This window comes from Oryza glaberrima, chromosome 1 (assembly GCF_000147395.1).
Source record: "Oryza glaberrima chromosome 1, OglaRS2, whole genome shotgun sequence".
Taxonomy (NCBI): domain Eukaryota; kingdom Viridiplantae; phylum Streptophyta; class Magnoliopsida; order Poales; family Poaceae; genus Oryza; species Oryza glaberrima.
In genome coordinates, this window is record NC_068326.1 from 6,821,104 (window position 1) to 6,847,802 (window position 26,699).

At 41.9% G+C, this 26,699-nt stretch overlaps 5 protein-coding genes and 2 non-coding genes across 11 annotated transcripts; 4 read left to right on the top strand and 3 right to left on the bottom strand.

The window, feature by feature from the left end:
* Positions 1-423: 423 nt before the first annotated feature.
* Positions 424-495, top strand: TRNAQ-CUG (transfer RNA glutamine (anticodon CUG)). Its single transcript has one exon. It is a non-coding gene; the product is annotated as a tRNA-Gln (tRNA).
* A 380-nt stretch (positions 496-875) lies between these two features.
* LOC127753037 (uncharacterized) lies at positions 876-3,509 on the top strand. The gene is made up of 3 exons (XM_052278497.1): positions 876-1,236; positions 2,357-2,592; positions 3,032-3,509. The coding sequence occupies exons 1-3, from the start codon at positions 953-955 to the stop codon at positions 3,046-3,048; spliced, it is 537 nt and encodes a 178-aa protein (XP_052134457.1). The 5' UTR covers positions 876-952; the 3' UTR covers positions 3,049-3,509.
* Positions 1,452-1,523, top strand: TRNAK-CUU (transfer RNA lysine (anticodon CUU)). The gene has a single exon. It is a non-coding gene; the product is annotated as a tRNA-Lys (tRNA).
* A 132-nt stretch (positions 3,510-3,641) lies between the features above and the next one.
* LOC127753015 (protein DEFECTIVE IN MERISTEM SILENCING 3) lies at positions 3,642-9,081 on the bottom strand. Of its 3 annotated transcripts, none has more exons than XM_052278486.1 (8): positions 8,965-9,081; positions 8,662-8,874; positions 8,403-8,517; positions 6,600-6,834; positions 6,285-6,476; positions 5,887-6,207; positions 5,404-5,629; positions 3,642-4,461 (listed from the first exon to the last, which is right to left on the bottom strand). In XM_052278486.1, exons 3-8 carry the CDS (start codon positions 8,512-8,514, stop codon positions 4,375-4,377), a joined length of 1,173 nt encoding a protein of 390 aa, XP_052134446.1. In that variant the 5' UTR covers positions 8,515-8,517; positions 8,662-8,874; positions 8,965-9,081; the 3' UTR covers positions 3,642-4,374. The 3 variants fall into 3 exon arrangements, with proteins under 3 accessions (XP_052134446.1, XP_052134431.1, XP_052134438.1); XM_052278471.1 differs by having other exon boundaries at positions 8,657-8,874; XM_052278478.1 differs by having other exon boundaries at positions 8,657-8,800; positions 8,965-9,074.
* Positions 9,082-14,258: 5,177 nt separating this feature from the next.
* LOC127785411 (uncharacterized) lies at positions 14,259-16,303 on the top strand. The gene is made up of 2 exons (XM_052312855.1): positions 14,259-14,565; positions 15,620-16,303. The coding sequence occupies exons 1-2, from the start codon at positions 14,357-14,359 to the stop codon at positions 16,053-16,055; spliced, it is 645 nt and encodes a 214-aa protein (XP_052168815.1). The 5' UTR covers positions 14,259-14,356; the 3' UTR covers positions 16,056-16,303.
* Positions 16,304-16,404: 101 nt separating this feature from the next.
* Positions 16,405-20,591, bottom strand: LOC127785389 (WPP domain-interacting tail-anchored protein 1-like). Of its 3 annotated transcripts, none has more exons than XM_052312843.1 (5): positions 20,508-20,591; positions 19,508-20,032; positions 18,294-19,426; positions 17,460-17,624; positions 16,405-17,067 (listed from the first exon to the last, which is right to left on the bottom strand). In XM_052312843.1, the coding sequence occupies exons 2-5, from the start codon at positions 19,995-19,997 to the stop codon at positions 16,876-16,878; spliced, it is 1,980 nt and encodes a 659-aa protein (XP_052168803.1). In that variant the 5' UTR covers positions 19,998-20,032; positions 20,508-20,591; the 3' UTR covers positions 16,405-16,875. The 3 variants fall into 3 exon arrangements, with proteins under 3 accessions (XP_052168803.1, XP_052168795.1, XP_052168787.1); XM_052312835.1 differs by lacking the exon at positions 20,508-20,591 and adding an exon at positions 20,348-20,497; XM_052312827.1 differs by lacking the exon at positions 20,508-20,591 and having other exon boundaries at positions 19,508-20,334.
* Positions 20,592-21,350: 759 nt separating this feature from the next.
* Positions 21,351-26,377, bottom strand: LOC127780808 (exportin-2). Its single transcript, XM_052307785.1, has 2 exons — positions 23,302-26,377; positions 21,351-21,785 (listed from the first exon to the last, which is right to left on the bottom strand). Exon 1 carries the CDS (start codon positions 26,251-26,253, stop codon positions 23,302-23,304), a length of 2,952 nt encoding a protein of 983 aa, XP_052163745.1. The 5' UTR covers positions 26,254-26,377; the 3' UTR covers positions 21,351-21,785.
* Between the last annotated feature and the right edge of the window lie 322 nt (positions 26,378-26,699).

Genomic DNA, 26,699 nt, shown 5'->3' on the forward strand with positions numbered 1-26,699 from the left:
CGACGACAGCCACGGCGGCGGTGCGTGGCTGGACGAGGCGAGCGTGCCGGCGCCGCCGGCCGGCGGCGAGCCTGGGAAATCAAATGTCAGCTGCCATGCGAGTGTGACTGACAGTTTCTGTTCGTGCAACTGATGGAATTCAGAGGAGAGAAGAGACAGTGTTTTTTTTATCTTGATGACTTTTAAATTCTATGAAGATTCCACGAGAACCAAATGAAATGAGAACAAATTTAGTAAGTATTGGTGGTTCGTTAGGTTGGTGATAGTATATGCAGAGTTTCAGCACAAGACAAGAATCAACTGAACAGGAACACTATAGGACCATTATATTGATCATAATGCAGTGTTTCCTGGACCTAGCAATCGGCAGGGACAAGTTCTTTTGCTTTTTAATTTAAATATGTTCGGATGTTGGACATAAGCGGTTCCATGGTCTAGCGGTTAGGACATTGGACTCTGAATCCAGTAACCCGAGTTCAAATCTCGGTGGAACCTTTTTTTGCATCAATTTTTTCCTGCCTTTATTTTTTGGGAGAATTGCTCTTTTGAAGCCGCCCCTTATTTTTTGGCTCATTTACACGAGTGGCTGTTCAATTCTTCATGGAAGATCCCTAGAAAAAAAAATTCTTCTGCCTTTTTTTTTTGGGGCTCATTTAGTCATTTACACGAGTGGCTGTTCAATTCTTCATGGAAGTTCCCTAAAAAAAAATTCTTCATGGAAGAACACGTAAAACAATATGTTTATTTCCGGAAGAAAAATAAAATCCAACGAGCAACATCCACCACGCATTATCCCACCACAAAGGTAAGTAGCCCACGTGGCACCCAGTTCGTCCTCCAATCCCCCCCCCCCCCCCCCCCCCCACCCCCCCCCCCCAAATTTCCACCTCCATTTCTCTCTCTCTCACCTCACCGGGAGGAGGAAGCAGAGGAGAGGGCAGGAGGCGCAACAATGGCGGCCTCCCTGTGGCTGCAGCTCCCTGCTCCACCTGCTTCTGCCGCCGTCCACAACCCCGTCTTCCTCACAGGCAACCTCAGCTCTTCACTGCTCTGCAAGAAGCATCCACAGGCGGCCAGAGGGAGCATTCTGTGCAGCAGCAGCAGCTCATCCAACTCTTCTGCTTCTGTGGTGACCAAGGAGCAAGAGGCAGTTGCTGCTGCTTCCTCCTCTCAAGAGGAAGGAGTAGCAGTTTCTGAGACTGAATTTGTCAGCTACAGGGATGACCCCAACTTCAGGTAAATATATATGCTTCATACTTGTGTGTATACGTTTGTTTTCTGAGATGGAGCTTCATGTTTCAGAATCTATAATTGGCATGTTATTAGCATCAATCAGTGGTTCTTGGCTTCCATTTTAATGTCAGAATAAATCCTTGGAATTTATGTGGAAATGGGTTCCTGAATTTTATATAATGGATATTAGATTTGTTTTGTTCTCCGTACCAACGAATGGTTCCATGGTCTAGCGGTTAGGACATTGGACTCTTAATCCAGTAACCCGAGTTCAAATTTCGGTGGAACCTCTTTTTCCCCCTATTTTTTTTCATCTTATTCATATATATTGGCTAGAGTGGCTGTGTGTGTCTATATATATATATATATATATATATATATATATATAGGGAGCGTATCCTATGCACACAGGCCCTCGCGTGTACACACCGTGTACACCAACTAAAAATTATCACAAAAAATTCTAGAAAAATTCATACATGTACTTTCAATAGTATTACATCTACGTGCAAAGTCGCATCTTCAAATTCATTCTACATAGAGAATAACAAAAAAGATAAAATTCTGACAAAATTGCAACCTTAAAACTGTTAGATTTTTTGTTTTTTTTTGTTACGGCTAAAATATAATGAATTTGACGTTAAGATTTTATCCCTATGTGTAATACAATTGAAAGTATGTGTATGATTTTTTCTAGATTTTTTGGTGACATTTTTTAGTTGGTGTGCACGTGTGTACACGTGAGGGCCTGTGCGCATAGGATATGTTGCCATATATATATTGGTTAGAGTGGCAAGCACTTTTTTTCCATTCATCTCTACATATATTGGCTTGAGTAACAAATTCATGATTTGTAAGCTATTGGTTAGAGTGGCAAGCACTTTCTTTCCATTCATCTCTACATATATTGGCTTGAGTAACAAATTCATGATTTGTAAGCCAAAGCTCTTTTTGTCTTTTTGTAAAAAAGAAACTTCTGAAGATTGCCAAAAAAAAAAAACTACTTTATGTACATGTAGTAAGATTCTTGTATCAAAGAAGAGAGAAATTCAAAAATACCAGCTCAACTTTTTCTTGCACCTTCTTGACAATGCCGTGTGCGTAACTGCGTATGTATATGCAGGGGATGCAGAGGGTGCGGGCGGGAGGAGGTGGAGAGGGGTTGCAACGGCGAGGGGCGGATCCAGGGCGGCATAGCCACCGTCCCCGGCTTCGGGTGGTGGCCGATCAAGGCGTACCGGCCGTGCCCCGGCTTCGTCGCCTCCGGCGGCCGGTACCGGAGGCAGGGGCAGAGCATGGACGATGTGGCTTCCGGCAGAGGGAAGAAGGTCCCCTCCAACAACAAAAAAAATACAAAAGGTATTACTACTCCCTCCGTTTCTTTTTTTATGATATTGGTTATCATCGTACATTTTAGAATGGAGGGATTTCTTTTTTATGATGTTGGTTGTCGTCGTACATTTTGGGATGGAGGGATTTTTTGTTTTTTTATAATGTTAGTTATCGTCGTACATTTTGGGATGGAGGGAGTATTTTGATTATGAGCTTATGGCACAGCACAATTCATTCCGTTATCACATGATTATGAGTTTATGGTGTTTATAGGAATTTCATAGGAAACTAAGAATTATTCCAAGAAAAAAAACACACTCCTTTTATGATTTTAGTAGGAATTTTACAGAAAACAGAGAATTCCTGAGGAAAAAAAAACTCCTTTTGTATATGAAATGACATGTATAAATCTTGCTCGTACATTGTAGCATATCAGTTGATCTCACTTGGATTTTCCAACTTGCAGCGAGAGCTGAGAGGTGATCCAGTCCAAGAAATTTCAAGCCTGGAAATGTAAGCAAATTTGTCTATGAGGTGATCAAGTAGGAAGCAGTGTGCATCACCAAGGATGGCTTCCAGAATTATTTCAGATTTTTAACATTCTCTAGGCTGGACAAGGATGTTCAAAACTTCAACCCCAGCCTGCAAAACTCTGTAGCTGACGTAATATCCCAGTGCCTCATGGCATTCATGGGTTGCATATTGCTACCAGGTGTAATAGCGAAATTGTATCGAAACTTTGAAAGTACTACTATCCTATGATAAGAGTAGCAATATCAGATTGTTGATTTACTGGCTTGATTACTATTGAGCCTTGACACTGCGACATTATTGGTAATGCTGTTGCTGAATGTATTATGAACAACGGCAAAAAACATTAGACTGGTACTCCCTCCGTCCTAAAATAAAATCATTTTTGGCTTCATCCATTTATTCCAAAATAAGTTTATTTTTAAGCAAGTAGAGGATAAATGCATTGGGAATAGATAAATTGAGAAATAATTACATTGATATTTGATTAAGTGAGGGTATTTTTTTAATTTTGTATTGGTATATGTGTAGGATAGATGAAAAATAAACTTATTTTAAGACGGAAGGTCATTTTCAGAATGTATACAAGTATACAACCAAACTTTAAAAATGCTGGACATAAAGTATAGGCTAACGTTATTATGATTAGTCATTTGAAAATTGAATCAAACGGCAACACCACGCATGCAATTGTGTTGATGCCAGATAAAGGTGGTGACACCCTAGTTATACATCTATCTCTACTACAGCTTTGGATCATCATCACTTAAAGATCAGCAAGAGAAATTGAAACTGGTAAATTCTCATCAAAGTCGGGTTTCTTCATTGATGATAAAGCTGCTTTCTACACCATGTTCAAAACAAAAATTCCTTGCATCATCCAGCAGGAAAGTTCTGAAACCACACGCATTTCAACAAATTAATGGAGAAGGTACATCCCGTTTGCATGTTCCTTCAATTCTTCACTACCTGCTCTATTATCTTCCTCTAACAAAGATGCAGAAGAGCTAATTAAAGGGTATTCTTTTGACAAGATGCAAAAGAGCTGATGAAAGGGTTAAAAAAAAAACTAAGAGAGTATAATCTGTTGCAACTTGCAACTAGCAAAATGACAGCCTAACTTAGCAACATATGGTATGCCAGTAACATCAAGATTGTTTTTTTCCTCGAATGCCATCAAGATTGTTGCACAATGCATTCTGACGGCATGAAGCCATCAAGCCATCATCTATCACTGGCAAACTCCAATCTGAAGGAAATGCCTAGAGTCTTATGCTATCACCGCAGGTGGGGAGGCCTTGATCCAAATGGATTGCTTCCAGGAGTAGCTGGTGAAGGAATTGTCGGTGAAGCCTGCGATGCTCTCTGAAAAAGTGAAGACATCAGATCCATTGTCGTATCACCATTTTCCATTCTTCTGAATTCAATATATTTTGGGGGAAAATAGAAATTTGAAGAAAATACATATCATAAATGATGGGCACAAATGAAGTATAAATTAAATGCAATTTATCCTCAAAGAAACAATTTGAACCTGGACCTCATCCTAGAATTCGCCAGTTTCCACACGGGCAAGTTAAATAGTTAGCTGACTGAGATTTTACCCTATCCAAGAAGAATACATGGACAATAATTTACAGTATTGCTCTTCAGATGTCTTAACAGAAGTATAGCTTGTACTAGTATGTTACAATATTAGATGCTAGTTCATATGTAAGTTAACATTGCTAACATAAGCCATAGAATGGGTGTGGATCCTGCTATGCACTAATGCACATGCTACTTCCATTCAATCAGCCACAATTTGATCAAACAAACGATCATCAATTGACTGCAGCAACAAAGTTATACTTCTTATATCATCAAACAAGTTCTTTTCTTCAAAATGGAACATATACTATCTAGAAGACCCCTCTGGCCTCCCCTTTGCTCTCACAAGGCAGCTACCTGCATCCTACATCTAGTTTCAGGAAAAACAAAAACCAAGCTTAGCGTATCAGATAGAAGACACGTCTGACCTCCCATTTGCTCTCAAAGTGACAAGGCAGCTACATGCATCCTACAAACATCTAGTTTTGGAAAAAAAATATTAAAAAAGCTAAGTGTATTAGATTCTCTAGCAGACCCCTCCAGCAGTCCGGCCTCCCCTCCGTTGTTAGAAGCAAGCGACCTATATGTGTACTTGCTACAGTGGCACTTCATAGAAATAGAGAATTCTATTCATTATCTAACTGTAACTCCGGATGACAATAAATTACTAATAAATTAGTACAGTCAAGAAAATAACAGAATAAATTGTAAGTTCACCTGTAACATTCCTGGTTGAGTGATATAAGCCATGAACTGTTCCTTTTTCTTGCTGAACAAATCCTTAACTTGGTTCAACAAATCTTCTTGTCTTTTTATATCCTCGAGAAGCCTTTCCTTTTCCCAATTCTTATGTTTAACTTGCTCCTCCAGTTCAGTGATAGTTACGGGTAAGTTTGAGACCCCAAGATTTGCAGTTACAGGAAATTGTATTCCTAAGCTTGCCCTTCAAAAGTAAGGTCATGTATAATCATTAACAAAAAGAAGAGGTGGAATTAAGCTTAATATGCTTGTTACAGAACAGTGCAAATTAGTGTTACCAGACTTTATGTAGTAAGCAAACCAGGGTAATGTATCACGCATATACTCATAAAATGAAAGGACAATTAAATATCACCGAAGGACCCACAATATGCAGAACACTAATGATCAAATAAAAGTATATGATGTGATGTTAAAGGATAAATCAATATAATTGCATACCTATTACCTAGGCAGAATGAGCCATTAGGTCTTAGTATAGACCCATCAAGAGAAACAGCACCATCATTTATCAAAGGAATAGCATTTCGCAATTCAGCTCTAGTCTTATAGACTTGCAACTGAGAAAACAGGCTGTAAAATAAAGTTTCCCTAAGACCGTGGCCCCCAGCTGTGAGACAACTCAAATTTGCCTGGTCCAAATGTATCATATTTACTGCAAAACCAAGAAAACCAGGTGGGAACTCTCCACTAGGCAACCTTGGTTTATGCAAAAGAAGTTTCCTCTGAGGATCATCGATCATAAAATCACCAGAAAATGGCCTGCAAAGTGTAATAGTTATAATGTTAAGGTGTCCATCCAGTAGAGTCCAAAATATAACGGCACAATGAAAACACACCTTATATTTTCAAGACAAAAGACAGTGAATCTTCCATCTAAAAATTTTCCAATTGTGCGACCTAGTCCATGAATGCCACTGGTTTTATCAACCATACCTTCCTTGTCATATGTTTCAAGACCCTCGACACCATCATAAGTCTTGCAGACGACACCAAGCATATTGTCCAATCCCAAGTACTCTGAGAGTACTCTATAACAAATTCATAAGAAGAAATGGGTACCTCAAAAGTAAACAAATAATTCTGCCCATTAACTTTGCACCAGTTGGTGCAATAAATCTTATTATATGTCAAAACAAAGCGAGAATAATGACCTGCTGAGGTTGTCATTATTTATTTTTCCCAAGGTAGCTACGACACCAAGGACATCTTTCATCAGTGGCAGCTTTGATGCATGCTGATAATGACGGATCTTCAGTTGGCATATAATCCCAGCTGCTGTCTCGTCCTGTTTGAGTATACTTTGAATAGTGCGTTGTTCAGCTTCTTCAACAGATGTGTCATTATTTGCAATTGCCGCCATCGATGAATAATAATTGCCTATTTTAACTGAGAAAAGTTCCAGGGTTCAGCATATAAATAGGGGCAATAAGATAAAGAAAAAGTATATGGAATTATGGAAATGAGTTAAAGAAAGAGTATATGGAATTATAGATAGCTTTGATATCTTTATCCAAATGGCGTTACTTGCATGATAAATTCAAATTTACCACAGCCATCTAATGCAATAATCCAATGGTGCTAAGAACATTAGATGATAGGAATGGTGGATATGTTAGGCTCATGCAAAAAGATTCAATTTCCAACGTGATAATAAAAAGATTTTGCAATAGCTTGCTAGTCCTACCACTAATGCAGAGATGTTGTCTCAACAACCAACTTCCAATGTTCTACTCAAAGAGGCCTCAATTGATTTAGATAGATGCATATGTCATGCGAAGTAGTAGCACACTAGCACCTAAAGGCACACACGCAGAAGCAGCAAAGGCCACAGTTGGCTTGCCATATGGACCTTAGGATAAGCATGGGTAGTAAGTAAGACATGAATTAGAACGCAAGTTTTTTTGGTCTACCTCTACCAAGGTATGTCAGATTTGCTTGTCAGCATTAGAATTATTGCATTAGGGTGTATCAGTTCCTACACATGTTACAGCTTATCATATACTCCCTCTGTTCTTAAATAGATGCCGTCTCAGAATGTGTATAGTCAACCTCAAAATTTAAATCATCAATATATACAAAAATATTAAGATATACTAATATGCAAAAAAAAATGATATTACAGATTCACCATGAAAAACACTTTCATGCAATTATATTCTTAATATTTTTTATAAATATATTATTAGAAATGTTAATTATCAAACATATGCATTGGATACTGTATTGATGCCCAAAACATCAAGTAAAAAGGAGTAGAGCTAGTATAAAGTAAACCAAGACATTAGCTACTATTGGGCAAACAACGGCTCAACAGACCTGTTCATGTTGACTGTTGAGTCTCTATCTCTCTCTACCTCCACTGAGTACCTTTGCTATCTTAGCTCTTTCTACATTAACCCATGCCTACTGGTCACATCTAACAGTAGCTATCCTCCATTGTGTACCAAAGTACAGGACAATGCAATCCACTCACAAGGATGCTCATTCATCCCAAATACTGCGAGTTCCTCTTCCGATGACATCACTAACTACATTTAGGTATTTTCACTGTTTTAAATATTTAAGTTGGCGATGGTTGGTTTCACACCCCATCCCTCCTCTCATAAATATTTTCATGCCAACATATGGGTCATTCATCCTCTTCACAGATCCATGACTCCACATCTGGCCAACTTGAACATACATATAAAACTCAAGTTTACAGAAAATATATCTGACATACTAAAAATTAATGACCACAAGCTCCATAGTTAATAATTAACAGGCCTTATTTACCAGAAACTAGGTATTGCAAGGCTCGAATTATTCACTATAGTGTTTAATTAATGATCTACGCAGTTATTCTGCATCATGGTACCGATTTATAGCATTACTAGACTACACGAATATAACCACGAATCCATAAATTAAAAGTATATACAAAAGCAAGGTGTCACAGGGCATTAGGATCTCACTGCCCAGGTCGGCGCACGAGTCCTCGACGGCATTGAGCTCCAACTTGAGAAACCTGATGTTCTCCTCGTGGTGGTTCACCTTGAGCGCCAGCTTCTGCAGCTCGTCCTGCATCACCTGCAGAGCAAGGCGCGCGCGCACACCCAATATCAGACACGAAGAATTCCCATACTCGCTCGCATCAACAAAAAGCATTGAACCGGATCAACAGGCGGCGGGCGGCATCACCGTCACCGGAGGCACACACACACACAACCTTACTGTTGAACTCGAATATCGACAGCGTCAGAGGTGGAGCCTCCACGCCGCGCTCTGCAGGTTGAACCGCCATAGGTAAGGAAGCTAGGCGACCAAATCTGCAGGGGCGGCGGATCCAACTTCAATTGAACCCCCCCAAACTCTTTTTTGCGGGGGAACAAACAAACTCAAACTGTTATTAAGGCTCTGAAATTAAGAGAAGAACTTCTTGCAGATCTACAAGAGAAGCTAGGGTTAACGAACGCAAGCGAAAAAATCGAGGGCGGGAGAGAGAGATGAATCAGAGAGAGGAAGTGCGATGCTCACCAGGATCCCCTCCGCGAGATGGCGCGCGCGAGGAGCGGAGGAGAGGAGAGGAGACGGGAGGAAGAAGGAGCGCGCGCGACAGAGAATTTTCGGTGTGGGGGCGCAGGGGAATAGAAATGGGGAATTTTCGGATTGATAGGAGTATATATATATACGAGTAAAGATATCAATTTTTTAGGGCTAATTGAATGCACTTTAAAAGGCCCCCAGGCCCAACTGAAAATCCCCAATGTACTACTCCCTCCGTTTCAGGTCAAAGTCAAACTGATTTTACTAAGTTTATAGAAAATATAGTAATATATATAATACTAAATTAGTTTAATCAAATCAATAATTGGATATATTTTCATAATAAATTTGTCTTGGGTTAAAAATATTACAACTTTTTTCTACAAATTTAGTCAAATTTAAAGCAGTTTGACTTTAACCAAAGTCAAAACGTCTTATAACCTGAAACGGAGGGAATATTATAAAAAGTTGAAACTAGATAGGTGCTACTTATACTTCTCTAAATTAGAATATATCATTATATATGCCTCAGCCACCCTTGAGTCAGTTTTTTTACTTAGTATTTTCATATGGACCATATTGCCCCGATTGTATTGATTTGATTTGATACATGTGCCCTCTATCCTTGGAGAGAGTCGTCATAATTCAAGATGGATTATAGGTGGTTGGTAGGAGAGGGAGGAGGAAGATGGAGAAGCCATCATCACACATGAGGGCTCTAGATGCTATGTCCTCTTTCGGTCCTGCCGCTCACATCGCCGGAAGAAGACGATGGTCGCAGGGTCCCTTTTATTGTCGTCGTAGGAGATGATCATCCTGAAGTGCCTCCCGCTGATGGATCTAACCTTCCTGGCCTCGACCTCTAGGGTAGCGACAATATTCGGGGGTCTAGGACTACGAGACACACAAGTCCTGCAGGCACAAGGTTCATGCATGTGATACCTTATGCACATATCGTCGGCTGACCGGTGAAGGGTGTATCGATCAATTAGCGCTTGGCTCCATCCTATGCAACCCTGGAAACAGGGGGTCGATGCTACTGATGCGGAGGCGGAGTTTGGCTAGGTTGCTGAGAAGGGCAACGACGACCACCGCCGTAGGGTCGTCGAGGTTTTCCACCACCGTGGTGGTGCACGTCGAGGTCCACATCGAGGGAGCTTCACGGTGTGCGATCGACAAGCAGGTTGTCTCCATGGCCTACTAGGCAGTCTGCTGGCGGCAACGAGGAACAGGGATGATGTGGGCATCAGCAGGGGCAATATGACCTATCTGAAAAGTTGATTCAAGGAATGGTTGGGGCGTAGTATATGTTAGCATGGTTCTAGTTTAGAGAATTCTTAGTGGCACTGTTACAGACTTGTGTGAGAGAGAGTGAGAGGGAGATGGGCCTGGTGGGCCGTTGTATTCTGAGTGTGAGGTTGGCGCAGGTGTGAGGTTTAGTCTTTGGCCTGGTGGCGTGGGAGTTGGGGTATATAAGGCTGAGCTCTGTAAGAGACAGATTATCGATGAAGTAAAGAACAAATCAAACTCAACTACCTCTCCTACCTCGTTCTGTTCTTCCCCAAACTCTGCTCCAAACCTGCAAATCCTCTCCTAAATCCCCAATTCTAGCTCTCAAACTAGCGGAGATCCGTAGGTTCGTCACAGGCACACACCCGGTTTCAGCCTTTGCAGTGGCATGATCTAATTAACCTCATTTTTAAGAGCATTTACATCGTGAGTTGTTTTGGTACCATATACTCCCTACCTAAAAAAAAAAAAGCTAACCTTATACTATAATATTAATGTGAATGAATCTATGTCATAGAGTATATTCAAATTCGTTGTACTAGAATGAGTCACATCATAGTATGAGGTTGTTTTTTTTAGACGGAGGGAGTACTTATTAAATATTATTAAATATATATGATATGTAGGTTTCGAGCTTCGAAAGTTATCCTAGTTAAAGGAGGAATATGTGCTTTTTACGTTGAAAACACTATGCTCAATTTTATTGCCATTAAAGTAGTGCTCACTTGTCAGAGAAGATTATGGCGGGTCATTTAAGATTTATCATTTCTTCAACTCACATTAGTCGAACGGGCATACAAGTTTTTTTTCACTTATTCTCTCTTGCTATCTTCTTATGACATATAATATACACACTCCTCTCTATGTTGAGTTAAAACTACAATTAACATGTACACAGACGAGTTTTATCTGGTTTTAGAAGTTGTGGAACAGGCTTTAGACCAAGAAAATTCCCATTATCACTATATCCACTAAAATTAAAATACAATGATCTGATCTCTAGATAGCACTTCTCAAACTAGCTTGAATGCTTGATCATCCATAGGGGACTCGATCATCATATTGCATGTTGCATTATGATGTTCAATTCTGTTATCTAGGAAGAATTTGATCTTTGTGAGAGATTCCTATAGAAGACAAAATCATATAGGATCATGTTTTTTACTCATAAATTAGGGGACCGATACAGTACTACGAATTCTTTGGCTGCATCAGTGAAGAACTGAAGAATCTTCCATGTAATGTAACTCAGAGATAAAAGGTACTATATGTTGATTTGCTGGAGAGCTAATTGATCCATTGGATTGTTTCGTAGCCAGTTTCGTACTAGACCTCACAAAACACCCTACCATGTTATTAGTCATATTGATATTTACAACCTGCAAGAATTATTGACGGCATACGTCATTTGTGCACATTTGATTGCTATATATATCCAGTTAATTGGTTGCTATCCAGTTTGTTAAACCAATCCACTGAAATTCAGTTCCATGTCTACGGAATTTAGTTCTTAAAAAAAAAGAAGTCTATGGAATTTGCTTGACTAGATCCTACAAGCACGAACCCTTGATGCTGTTCCTCCTGACAGTAATTCGTTCCAGTGCCTGAGATGTCAGGCGATAATCTCTAAACTCCTCCAGGATCAGAATGGCAATCCCCATCCAAAATCTGGGCTGTCGTGGTTCTTTGTCCTTTTGAATTGCTTTGCCCCCAGTTCTTCTCATGCTCGCTATTGATGATTCACTCGTTTAACCTAATCCAGAGGAATCACGCACTGAAGAAGGTGGTCCTCTTACTTTTTTTTTACACCCGGTTAGATTTGACTTGCTTTATATTGATAGGAGAGGGTTAAAGTACAAACAGCCAAAAGGCTAAGCAAGGAAGAAGAGAAAAAACCGTACATGCCTACGTGCAAACAAGCAGCTCTCCTAACTTCTCATGGCAACATTCTCCCAATATGTTTAGCGCCGGCCATACATCACCAACCCAACTCCTCTTGGATGCGATCATCTAGTGTACTGTCGCCTCCTTTTCTCTGAAGATTCTTGTGTTCCGTTCCTTCCAGATTTCCCAAGTAATGAGCAATAAGAGAGATACGAGTCCTTTTAGTTTTGTTACTTATGGGTCGCTTGTTTCTTGTGTCCACCAACCCAATAGATTTCTATTGTTATTACATTTCAGGATGTTGTGCCCTTGACGTAGCTATGTGAGAACGTCAAACCAGATTTGCTTCGAGATCGGGCATTCGAACAATAAGTGGTTGACAGTTTCAAGATTCTGGAAGCATAACTGACAGAAATAATTATTTGGTCATCTCCTGATCTGCAACTGGTTAGCTGTCCACACCCGGTTTTGAAGCACCAGCCAGCTGAAAATCTTGCAATTTGCTGAAGCCCATTCCTCCCAGGACAACTTTGTTGATGGCGATAGTACCATTCCGTTGAATTGGAATTGATATGTAGATTTTGCACTATATTCCCCATCGGTTGTCCATCGCAAGACAATCAAATCTTGTACCTCCTCTGTTAGTTGTGGGGTGTCACGGGCTAGAACTTCCCATAAGAATTCATCAAGGAGGGGGATAGTGAGGTTGTGGCGGATGTCATTGATCCATCTTCCTTGTTGCAGAGCTTCCTGGATGGTGCTGTTTTTCCTCTTCGAATGCCTATAGAGATTCGACACTTAGACATTTTACACTTTAGGTACCAAATCAATTAGATTCTTAGAAGCTCGCCTTTTGCCCATCACCAATTTGGACTTTCGTCGATGCATCAAACGTATCCTTATCCAATTCATTGCAAGGAGTTTTAGTTCCTATCTAAGGCTTTTCTGACGTGATCCATACAAACCATAGCCACCTTAGCCGAAAAGCTATGGTAAATTTTTCTAAGTTTGGAACCCCCACGCCACCATACCGAACGGAGAACAAACCTTAGGACCAATTGAGCTTAAATTTCCCACCATGCATGTTCTACTTTTTAGTACTCTTTATTAACATCAACGACACATCTTTATTATCACTTTCTCTAATTACATCTACTCCTTTCTTAACCTCTGCTATTCCATGTAAAAAAAACTTCAAAATAAAAATCAGCTTAAATCAACCAAAAAAAGGTAAAAAAAATAAACTTGTTTCATATATCAAATTAAACAAAGTATCTTGCGCAGACATGTGACTTGTCAAAAAAAAGAGAAAGAGCACATCTTAAAACTGCAAATACTTTGATAAAATTATCACAAAACTACATACTTACGATGTTCTATCACAAAACTATAGATTTAATACAAAATTTCTCAAAAAATACATATTTAAGATGGAGTGTCAAAAATAAAGATTGAGTGTCACAAAACTACAGGTTTAGTATCAATTTAATTAGAAAACTACAAATATTTATAGCTCTAACATAACGGTAATGATAGAGATTTAAACTAGGATTGTGATAACTTCAATACTAAATATGTAGTTTTGTAATATTTTATCTTACTTTATTGGTAAATCTATATTTTTTATACAACACTTTTAAATCCACTGTGGCCCTGTTTGGATCCAAGGGATATTTTTTAGCCTTTCCTCAAATAGCTCAAAAAGATCTAAAAGTTAAGTTATTTTAGGGCTATTTGGAAATAACCCACCCAAAAAACTATCCCACCCAAGAAGTGCTAATTGGAGCTATTTCAAATGGGGCCACTGAAAAAGTGTCTTTTTTCCTCTATCTCCCTCCATGGGAAGGTACATTAAAAGCCAAATAACTCTCAAAATAACCTTTGAATTCAAACAACTTAGGGCTATTTTATTGGAGGGCTATTTCCTTGTGTTAAAAAATAGCTGTCAAAATAACTCTTGGCTAATTCTCCAAACAAGGTTTGGTTAAACTCGTACTACTAGAATTTACTCTTTTTCATTATTAACAAAAATAATTTACTCTCTTTCTAAAAAAAAAAAAACAGTGATGTCCAGAACTGAAACTTGTCGAAACACAATTCTCCAATCATATACCGACTGTTGTACGTATATTTTACTCCGATCCACCGCCGATCGCCTCCCCAAGCAAGCAAGCAGCCGCTCGGAGCGAAGACTGAGGCGGCGGCGACCATGGCGGGGCTCGCGCACCTCGTCCTCGCCCTCCTCCTCCCCCTCGCGCTGCTCCCGCCGGCCGCGCGCGGCACGGAGGAGACGCCGCAGTACACGACGGTGCACGCCGAGTCCGACTTCGAGGTGCGCCGCTACCGCGACACCGTCTGGATGTCCGCCCCCTCCGACGACATCTCCTTCCACGTCGCCACCAAGCTCGGCTTCCACCGGTAAGCAAAGCCCGCCCCACCCCGATCAGATCCGAGACCCTCGTCGCTACGATTTGGTCCGGGGGATGGGGGATCAGCCGCGCTTGATTTGGAGCCTGTCTGTAATCATGTGCGGTGGGTGGTGGAGTAGGTAGGAGATGATGATTTTTTTTGGTGAGCACAGCTCTTCGATTTGCTCGTTTTGGGTGTTGGTTGCTCTGCAGGAATGGAAAAGATCGGTGAATTGTAGAAGAGATTGATGAGTGAAATCGATGGCTATTGTCGGTTGACTTTAGCAAGATGCTTGTTCATTTCAGTTGAGAATCGGGAAGAATGTGGTCTTGAATTGAGACAGTATTGTGATGTTAAATAGTACTCTATTTTAATATATGATGCCGTTGACTTTTTAACCAACATTTAACCACTCGTCTTATTCAAAATTTTTATGCAAATATAAAAATACTTATATCATGCTTAAAGAATATTTGATGATAAATCAAGTCACAATAAAATAAATTATAATTACATAATTTTTTTGAATAAGACAAAAGGTCAAACGTTTGTCAAAAAGTCAACGGTGTCATTCATTAAAATACGGATAGAGTAGTACTGATTTTTTCTAGAAAGAATTGGGTCTTTGTGAGAGATTTCTATAACAGAAAATATGCAGGATTGTTTTGTTACTTGTTAGCCATAAGTTAGGGGCTGCACTGCCAAAACTTTTAGTTGCATCAGTAAAGAGCTCTTCATGTAATACAGAGATAAAAGGCGTTATCTGTTGATTTGCTGGAGAGCTAATTGATCCATTGGATTGTTTTGCCACTTCCTTACTAGACCTTACAAAACTCCCAACTATATTACATTTGTTGAATATATTAGCACTTTTGTGATTATTTTGATTCCTAAGACAACAATTAACAACATGGTAGCCTGTGAGTTCATCAGATTCACTACTACATTGATCTTCATTCATAATTCACTCTCATTTACACCTTTCTGAAATTCAGTTTCCCTGTCGGTAGAATTTATTTTACCAGATCCTACAAGCACTAACTCTTGATGTTATTCCTGCCAGATTGTTCCAGTACCTGATGGGCGCGAACCTTAACTCCTCCAGGATCAGGATGACAACTCCCATCCTAACTAGCATCGTCCCAGGTGCAGGGCCGCTACACTCGTCTGCCTACTTTGTGCGGCTCTACTTACCAGCGAAGTTCCAGGCTTCCCCTCCTGTGCCTCTCCCCGAACTGAACCTCCACCCGGATAGGTGGCCAAGCCACTGCATTGCAGTGAGGAGCTTCTCGGGTTATGCACGGGACAACAATGTCGTCGAGGAAGCGGAGAAACTTGCGTTGAGTTTGAGCCGGTCACCATGGGCTAATTCCACAAACTACCCTAGCAAGAGCGCCTACTCAATTGCGCAGTATAACAACCCCTTTCGCATCATTGGCCGTCTCAACGAGGTATGGTTCGATGTTGATTGCAAGTCTACTGGTGTTGAGGCATACTAAAACGAAGGTTTTACTGTGCACCATCACCCCCCCAAAAAAAAGGCTTATTGTGTGTTAGTACCACATAAGCCATGTACATCTTTGTATATATGTGTTCATGGTGATGAATTCTGATGATAAAGCTGGGGGGTGTTTGTGGTGTGTCAATCCATCAGTGATGAAATGACACAGATGTCAATTGTAATGATCCACTATGTACTCACATCTTGCAAGCTCGAGTGCTCGATTCAGACTGATCTTGCATGTCATTGTGTGGCTAATGTGATGTTTCCACTGCAATTATCAGTTGTCACAGCCCTGATTCCCAACTTATGAACGAAGAAAGTTTACAGTTTAACTAAAGAGTAAGTAAACAAAATTGTACTTGTATAACATAACTGCTCACAAATACACAAATGGATTTTGTACAGATGAGCTGAACCTACTAAACCATCATCTGTCAGGCTAATTGTATCTGTGATTCTGTAAAATAGTGAAGATCACTTTGTCTAGAACAAATGCTACTCGATATTAGTCAAGTACTCGAAATATATATACAAGTAGATACTGCATGAATTCTCTGTTGCCAATTTGATTTGCTTGGATCTGCTAGTTCAGAGAAGGCATGGAGCATACTTGCTCAGTTCAGATCTACAATCTCTTCTACTCCAGAGAGATTATTTGACACATAGACAGTTCATGCAAGAACTGACACTTGCAACAACGACCACTACCAAAATTGACTATTCCTACAATGATTTAGAAGAATCATTACAGGAAAATTACCTGCTTTCTATCTGGTCCTACAAGCTGCGTTAATAGATCATAGGACATGGTCACCTCATTGGTACGGTAGGCAGACGAGAACAGCAACCAGCAAGACTAGGAATGCCGCAAAAATCCACTTCCAGTTCAGGATTTTTGGTTCAATGGACCTCACTGTGTTAGGTGTGCTGCAGGCACCGGAATTATCCTCTGGTGGAGCAGTAATCTCATCTTCCTCCTCTCCAAGAGTGTTAGCAACTCTCTTCACCTTTTACCACATTAATAAACATCGTAGGGTGAATTACCAATAAGAACATAGTAATTGTGCTTGACATAAGTTCCAAAAGAACAAAGTTTGCTTAAAATAAATAAATATGTTAACCCTTAACCGTAGCAAGTTTTGGTCCTGAGACAAGAACCCCAGCTGTGAATGCTTATAAAATCTGAGTTCTGCTAGTAGAGCTTTGCGCTATCAGGTGATTACTCATGGAAGAGAGAGCATGGTGGGTGGGCAATTTCAATGTAAAGAGTTGTTTTCTACACTGATGATTGTCTTCAATGATGCAACAATTGTGGTCAATGTGAGAACAACAAAGAGGATCAGACCCGAAGAATTTGCTGCTTCTACATGTTTTAAAACAAGACACCGCAAGAACTTACCTTGGTTTGTGTAGGTGAAGAATCTGAGACCATTTCCTCCATTACTTTAGTAGTCTTGAGTTCACCTTCACTAGCAGCAATTTTGTTGTTTAGTAGTGTAACTTCAGTAATATTTTCTTTGCACTTTTGAGCCAACATCCTGTTCTTCTTCGTCAGTGTAACAATCTGTACAGAGAAGATACCGGGAAGCTGGTTAAGAAGCAAGGAGTACATATATTCTTATTTATACTAGTAATTTCTGCAACACTGTTAACTGAGAAAAGGAGGATGCAGTCATAGGATTGATATCCAAAGGAATTTATTAATAAAATATCTAATTTTGATTAGCACCAGTCTGTTGAAAAGTCTGATGCCTTAAAAAGGCTAAAACATGCCAAAGAAAGAGCAGAACATTCAGAACTAAAAGGAGTAAAGAAACATAATGCAGATTTTATGAAAATGAAATACAAATATGAACTATTTTTTCAGTCTGTTCAGTGTTTCTACTCAAAGCATTCAGAATCTCAAAATATGAGCTTGGTATATTGACTAGATGACCGTGAAAAAAATCCTGCATATGTCTTTCTATGATTAACTGATTGCCTGGCTCCAAGAATAGCCTTCATTCTTTTTATCTTTTGGCGTTTCTGTTTCAACCGGAAGTCCAGAACCCCAAAGATATTATTTGAACAATGTGAATCATAAGCATCAATTTTTTTTGGTAAAAATCATACAAAGTACTTTTGGTAAAAATCATACGAAGTACAGTTACATAACATACAAAGAACATAAATACACAGGACAAAGTTAAAATACTGACAACAGTATTTTTTTCTTGAATAATAAAATTTATACCTGTAAATGAAGGTGCTCTCTTTCCAATGCAAGTTTTGCAACCAAGTCAGTGATAGTTTTGGTTTTAATGCCAATATCTTTTGCTGCGGACATCTTCAGTTGGTTGGCTTTGCACAGTGAATTCTCTAAAGTGTCTACTCGACCTCTCAGAAATGACAACTCTTCACTAAGCTCTAAGTTAGTGTCTGTCAGCAATGTACATTTTGATTCAGCATTCTCAGCTCTGGTTTCAGCTTTCAAATATTTTTCCTTTAGATCATCAATCACCTGCTCCATATCAGACATTGAAGACTTAAATATACTGTGCCGTTCGACAATAGCCTCAATCGATGCTTTTGCATGCAGTAACTGAGTTTCTGACTCCTTAAGCTTCTCCTCCAGTAAGCCAGCCCTATCTGACCCCTGACTTTTGAGGGATTTTAGCTCCTCATCGAGTTGTATATTAGCGTGAGAAAGTTGTTTGCACTTTGCTTCAGCATTCTGTGTTCTACTTTCTGCTCTGAAAACAGCATCTTTAATATCATTAACAATATTTTCGAATGTGCTCATCTCATCTTCGCCGACTTCATTTTCTCCTGTTGATGCAATTGTCAATGGCAATCCAGACTTAGATTCCCTCAGCCATTCCTCTAGTTGCTGAATTTTATCCTGCAAAGTCAAGAACTCAGAGTCCGGTTGGGCTTGAGTCGGCATCACTTCCTTTTCACTGTCTTGTTTCATCTTCTCTAGAGTGCTATTAGAACCATTCGATTCTGTCAAGCTTTGCTCTAACTTTGATTTAAGGTCACCTTCCCGACGAATTGATGCACTTAGGTGGAACTGTATTGTATTAACTTTACCGATAAGTTCCTTTGACGCTCCAAGAAACAATTCAGATGCATTTTCAGCTGCAAACATTCTTTCAGAGATCGCTTCAACAGATTCCTCCAAGAAATACGATTCATGTTCTACATGATGCAGCTTAAGCTTGACCTCTTCCATAACGGACTCCGAATCATGTAACTTCTTTCCGAGATCCAGTTCACTTGCTATTGACTGATTTAACAGCTGCAGAGTATTTCTTTGTTCCTCGGCAGGCATGGCTGAGCGAGATGAACCATGACCATTTTCGTATCCACCATCTTCACTAGTTCCTGTACAAATGCAATTGTCAGGAAAAAAAAAACATACAGCAAACAGCTAGCACTAGTAGCACCAGACTAACATGAGCATACCAGAGTTGTCCTGAGAAGGGTCTATGACATTCACAAAGTTTGCCGATTGTCTTCTAATAGCAGAAATAAGGTCCTGCATCTGGTTCAAAGACACGGCTGCATCTCGGAGCTTGCTGTTCACCTCACTCACCGGATCTTCATCAGAAGCCATCATCTTTCCACCATTCCCGATATCCACTTCAATGGAATCAACTAATTTCTCCAACTCCTTGACCTCTGAATCTAGGATACAATGCAAGAGGTCGAATTCAGAAACCCTCTGAACCGACTCGGCCGATATCGACCCTGCATCCAGCACGAGGGGCTCGATCTCAGTTGCGCGATGGGCGATCTCCATCAGCAGCATCTCCAAATTCAGCAGCTTCTCCGAGCCAAATGCGACCCCGAGGTCCACCCTCGTCTGAATCTCCGCGATACTCCCTCCATTCCTGTCGTCGTCTCCACCTGACAGCAGGATGTCATCACCATCCTGGATGCTCTCGGTATCCATATGATTCTTGCTTTCTTTTTGGTCTTCAATGTTGCCTGTTTGCACATCGTGTAAGCGAAGAAACAAGGGAGAAAACATGATAAAAAATGAGAGACGTATGAAATGGAATAGATGGAAAGAACTCAAAAGGGAAGTAGGAAATGAAAGAAAAAAAAAAGGGAAACTCGGAGGAGCAAATTCGTCGTTAGCCCCCAGTGCATCGAGAACTCGAACCACGCGCATCGCCATCATCACAACGCGCAGCTCGGGCGAGCCACACAGACCGACCACTCGGCGGCGGTGGCGGCGACCGATCGTGAGCTAGGTAGGGCGGGAGATGGGAGGAGCGGGGAATCGAGGAGGATCCTTACCCGGCGCGAGCGCGGGTTGGCGTCGCGATCACCGGGAGAGAGAGAGAGAGAGAGAGAGAGAGAGAGAGAGAGGGAGAAGGGGGGGATCGAGGGTCGAGGGATTTTGCGGGATTGATTTGTGCGAGAGCGAGGCGAGGTTGGAGGCGAAGGTTTTGGTTACCGTTTCTCGCTGATTCGTCGGGAGCGGGGCCGTGTGGCGGAGGCGGAGGCGGAGCAGCGCCACGAGCCACGAGGTGGTGATGTGGCCGGCGTGGGTTGGGCAGAGGCCGGTCGGCCACGCAAGCAGCACAGGTGGCATCGCCACGACAAAAGATGAAAAAGGTTCCGTGTACGGTTTTGGTGCTTATAGTAAAAAAAACTCAACGGGATACCTTTGTCCATATTTATTGTTCTCTGAGTTTTTTTAAAGAGGAAGTGCGTAACAAAAACGTGGGGATATCTTTATCCATATTCATTGTTCTAAAAGGAGAGGTTGAGTTTTTTTTTTAATAGAGAGAATACGTAACAGGAATACGTAACGGAAACGTAAAAATGACATAAAGAAACCTCACGATTATTCAACACTGTGTAACCTTCGTTCAAAATAAATAAATATATAAGAAAATACGATCCACCATAATATTACAAATCTAGATTTATTTAGATTTATATTATTAGCATATATCACGCTCTGTATTTATTTATTTATTTTAAGATAGAGAAAATATATAAGGATTTGCAACACCGTGCGGTAAAAGACGAAGAGAGTAGATCACGGTTTGCATAGTAACCGTGCAGTTCCCACGATAATGTTGGGGTGACAGTAACCCATCCAAAACAGCTTGATGAAGCTATAATCTAGATGCAAAGCAAACGAAATTACGAAACGGTAGAAATGGGCAGATGCTATAGTAGTAGCTTGCAACGGCTCAATGCATTCAAAAAACAGAGCAAATGGCAGCAGGATCGCGAGGTCCAATCGAGGTTCGCAAGATTTTTTGTAACCCAACCTAACAAAGGGTGATGACCGATGACAATATACTCCCACGCCATATACCATTTCCCACGCCAGAGCAAGGCATTCAGCCAACAAGGGCAAAAAAATTACAGCAAAGTTCCACCAGGATGGCACACGCCTACGCTGGCAATATTCTCGGGGTATCCTCCACAATGTTCATGTTTTCCGGGGGAAACAAACCTCTTCCACACCAAAAAAGAAAATTCCAAATTCCAATCAAAGAGACATCCTCCACCACAATGTTCATGTTTTTCCACCACTATATGATTTCGACATCCTTCCTCTCCCAAGACCAACCTACACATGCCAGAAATATTGCAAGGATGAAACCGAAGACCAGCTTGACCCGATAGACCGACCGACCGATAGACTCCCCTGAGACATCCTTTGACAAAACCCCATGGAAACAATGCAAATGCCTTACAGCAAAGCCATTGGCTCCTGAAACATTCAGAGGAGGTTTAGAGAAACTGAAATAAACAAATAATATAGCAGTTTTGCAAATATTCTAGACAAGGTACTACCAAAAGGAGATATTCAAGGAACAAATAAGTAATTGGCATGTCTGCACTACAACAAAGCAAAGCATTCAGGATCAAGATAACTGCTTATCATGATTCTAGCTAATACAAGACCCACCAAACAAGCATTTCCCTGCAATCTGCATATAAAGGAATCACGAATGGAAAATATGTTCTCAATTTTATTAAATAGTAGCCTCTATACTTTGGTTATTGCAACTCGCTTACATCCTAGATAATTGCTTGCATTGAACTGTGTCCATATGCTTTTCAGTAAGTTACATCCATCCCAAGTCATGGAATATGTACTTGCAGAACAATCATGAGTAAGATTCTCGCTAGGAGAGTTTAGAACATGATCTTGAATTTGCAATATTTGGATTCTGATTCACCTTTGGATGGTGTTTCCTAAGGCTCATGATTGACACCACAATAATAATGGACAAAAACTAGAACATACTAGAATAAGTTCCAATGTTCATCACTAAGACATATGTCAGGCTTGGAGGGGTTGTTTTATTTTTGCATCACCATATTTCTCAGGAAAAAAAGTTCCTATCAACAAATTATGGATGTACTTCTGCCTGCAAGTGACATGAAGCATAATAACTAAATAATATTTCACATTATGTTTCAGACTGCCATTCAATTAAATCCTAATGGCAATTTAGTACTATATTTCCCAACCCATGTCTGAACACATAGCACTCAATTTTCATACAAAATTTTGATTATTGAAGCAACTAAACTAAACATAAAAATTTGGATGCAAGGCCTAATGTCAGTGCAGTTTAAAATGTGAAGTAATAATAGAACGTTTATGGCTTTAATTATGCTCCAAGATGATACAGAAAACTTGATAAAGAGTTCTTTACACCCTAACCAAAAAGAATTGTTAAGTGTGGGCCCAGGTGTCCTGTGTGGAAGGGGTATGCCAGGGATAACAAACTCATAGTTTAACTCACAGGAACTCCCACCTACATAGTTGTCAGTTATTGTGAATTCTGATACTATCTGGGTATTTAATCCAATATGTGACCAATTCTACTTTGTGACTCAAAAAAAAAAAACACTTTGGTGAAACATAAATCATGGGATACTAAGATAACATAATCTATTGAATGAATAGGTAAGACAGAAGCTATTAATGGGCCTAGCCACAATGTGCATAATAATATCCTTTTCTACACAGAACAAGAGGCATCTCTATTATACAGTTGAAGCACCAAACTAAGAAAAAAAGTTGTACAAAGGACAACATTGCAGTTTATAGGATCATCAAACTGAGATTTTGTTGCATGTGTCCAATGGAAAGTTCACTTACAGCTAATATTAGAATGTATAGATGAAAAACTTCCATGTTTTCAAGACAACAAATGAAAATGCATTGGATTGACTCGATGCAATAAATGGGAAGGAACTGAGAGGTAGTTTACCTAGACAATGTTGGTATTGTAAGCTGCACAAAGTTGAATAAGAGCGCCTTTGTTTGCAGGATCCACGTTCTGCTCAATGATAGGACCAAATCTCCCTGGAGATTGCGCAGAAAGAGTAGCCAAGGAGGTGACCAGAAACTGCTTTGGATCATTTACCTCTTTCAACAGATCATCTTCACTCTTTCCAGCATATTGAAGACGTACAAATGAGACAGAATAACCTGATGTCCTCTGACTATCTGCATCAGCACCATCATTCTGATCTTGTTGCGCCCCATCTTGATCCGTTCTGGACAGCAATGCAACAATGCTGTCAAGCAATTTGCCCCAAGTTTGGGCTGCTGCACCATCCAACAGCAGTGCAGATTCACAGATCAACTTCGTTGATGCAACTGATGTCAGCTTAACTTCAACAGTCCCTTTGATGAATTTAAGATTGGGAATCCAAAAGCGCTGAAGGATTGTCATGAAAATATTTGGCTGAATTGCATCGACAGAACTGACAAGAACACCTGGTCCATATTTAACCACCACCAAGGACATGAAGACCACAAGAGAATTCACAAACTTCACTGCCTGCCTTGTCTGTAGTCGAGTAAACAAAGCACTCCATATCTCATTTATGTGAGGATTCATGATGTCAAAACTCACATTTTCCACAAGTGTGTTAAGCATGTAGAAGGCAGAATCTTCAGTACTGCTCCGCGAAAGGAGACTGCGGAATATCACTAAGATATTCGGTAGCCTGCCCTCTTGGTTAAGCTCATTTGGAATTTTCCGAAGGAATGCTCTCAGCAACCGAACCAAGGCAGGGACACACGGTGGACGGTCCCAGGTAGCATTACTGAGCAGGACACCAAATAGCTGCATGTAGTTCTGCGAGAGAGGTGGTCGGCTCAAATTGACAAGTTGTGCAAATATCTGGAAAGCATATGGCCAGAACTCTGAGATGTCCTCAACCAATATCCTCTGAAGCACCGGGAAGAGGCTTGCCTCAAACACAGGAAGTAGTGCTGGGTCCTGCTCACCAGCCCGACCAATCACTGCTGCCAGGGCTTCAAACAAGTAATGGTTAAAATCAGGGTTCTTGGGGTTATTGCACACTTCCATAAGAATACCCACAAGGCGAGCAGTAATCTCATGAACAATTTGCCCAGCAATATTAGCAATCCCAAGCACTCTCATCAGGCACTTCATCAGATAGGGGTTCTCATATGATTCAGGAAAACTTAGTGCCTTGGACAGGTTCTGAACAATCGGCTGGGCATATGGGTTGATATCAGCAGCAACATAGCGTGGAGCCCTGGTAATCACATTTGCACTTGGTACTGGTACCATATCCTTGATGATCAGAAGGTTCTCAATAAAGGTTGCAGCATATGAATGGACAACATTTGACTCATGTATCAGGAACCTTATTACACTTGGAAGCAGTGCCAGTGCAGTGGATTTGGGGATTTGATCCTTGAATTCCTTCAAGAACCTCAGCACAGTTGCCTTCAGCATTGGTTCAGATTCCCAATCAGGGGCCTGCAGCTCAGGCACGATCACAGATGTAAAGAAGCTCTCCATATCAACCACCGGTGTCCCACCTCCTGTGGCACCAGGCTTCTGCATAAGAGAAATAACAAGGTATATTGCAGCATCCTTCTCTTTCCAGTTGTTCGTCCGATCAGCTGCATATGCAGCCAACATCTGCTGGACCTGTGCTGACACAAGTGCAGCCACCTGCTCCCGGTAGTTTGCCGCAAGCCCCCGCAGCAACCGGCATGCAGCCCGCCTCAGTGTATCCGCATCACTCCCCTCGGCATCACGCCTAACATATTCCACCCAGTTCCCCTCAAACAGCTCCTCATCATCATCCCGTAACCGCAGGTTAGGAACAACAACACTATCGCATATCTGCTTCATTGCCTCAGGGCTCCCAAACAGCGCGTGGTGCACGCTCTCAGCAACCGTTGTCAAAAATCTTATTGCGGTCACCGCAAGCTGTCCGCGGGATGGTGAGACAGATGGTGCCATGAGGAGGCCCCAGACCGCCTCAACGAACTCCTTCAGATATCCCCTGAACTCCTCTTCATACTTCTCCATGTACAGCTGCAAGTTGTCACACACGGCGGCGCGGAGCGCATCCGGGGCGCCATCTGCCTCTATCGCTGGCGGGTAGGAGGTGGTGAGGAACGCACGGAACTCCGTCATCCACTCACGCATGTGGTCCTCGAAGAACTCGGGCAGGTCGATGGAGTTGAGCGAATAGAAGATCTCGCAGCATAGGCGAAGGCACTCAAACACCGGGCGGGATTCAGGCGGGGTGACCGTGGGTGCGGCAGCCTGAAGGCGGCGGGAGGTGGAGAGGAAGACCTCGAGTAGGGGAGCGGCGAAATTCTCGAGGCAGTACTTGAGGTCGAGGCGGATGAAGTTGCTGTCGAAGGCATTGCGGAAGCGGGAGAAGAGGGAGGCCGCGGCGGCGAGGAGGGAGTTGGTCGCCGGGATGTCCCCGGCGGAGAGGGCGGTGCCGAGGGAGGAGACGATGGAAGGGAGGAGCGACTCCCACCTGGCAGGGAAGTCGGAGGCCGCGGCGGCGGCGAGGGCCTCGGAGAGCTGCGCCTGGATGAGGGGCGGCGCGGTGAGGAGGAGCTGGAGGAGGTTCGCCTTGATGATGGCGCAGTCGGAGGGCGGGAGGTGGTCGGCGTCGTCATCGCCGCCGCCGTCGGGGGAGGGCTTGGGCCAGCGGCGGCGGAGGAGGTTCTTGAACTGGACGGAGGCGGCGAGCCGCGACTGCGGGTCGTGGCGCGGGGAGGAGGCGAGGCCGAGGAGCGCGAGCCCGAACCCCGGCGAGCACTTGGCCGACTCGATGCTCTGCTCGGCGGCGCGGCGTGCGGCGGCGTCCGGGGAGAGCGACTGCGCGAACCACCCCGCCAGGGTGTCGAGTGTCTCCGGCGCCACCTCCATTCCCGCCGCCGCGGCGATCTAGCAGAAGGCGGCTAGGGTTTCGTGGAGATCGGGAGTGGAGGTAGGGTTTTTGAAATTTCTCGTGGGGAAGGAGAGAGAGAGAGGAGAGAGAAGAAGAAGAAGAAAATGCTTCTGCTTGGTCGGTCGATGCGAGGAAGAGATGGGGAAAGAGGAGAGAGCTGAGCCGTTGGATTTGGGCCGCCCTTCTTGGAGAAGGAAAAGGCTGGGCCCGTGGGCCCCTGGGATCCTGGGCCCAGCCCACCAAGCTTGCTAGCCCATTTCAGTGATGTCTTGTGAGTTGTGACTGCTGTCCCGCTGCGTCCGCCGCTCATTGGGGACGCACCGTCGGAGGCGAGATATTTAACTATTCGCCACTTTTAGATGTTATTTGTCACTGGACTCACATGTTATAGACACATGTGGACCCACGTGTTATTGAGATAGGG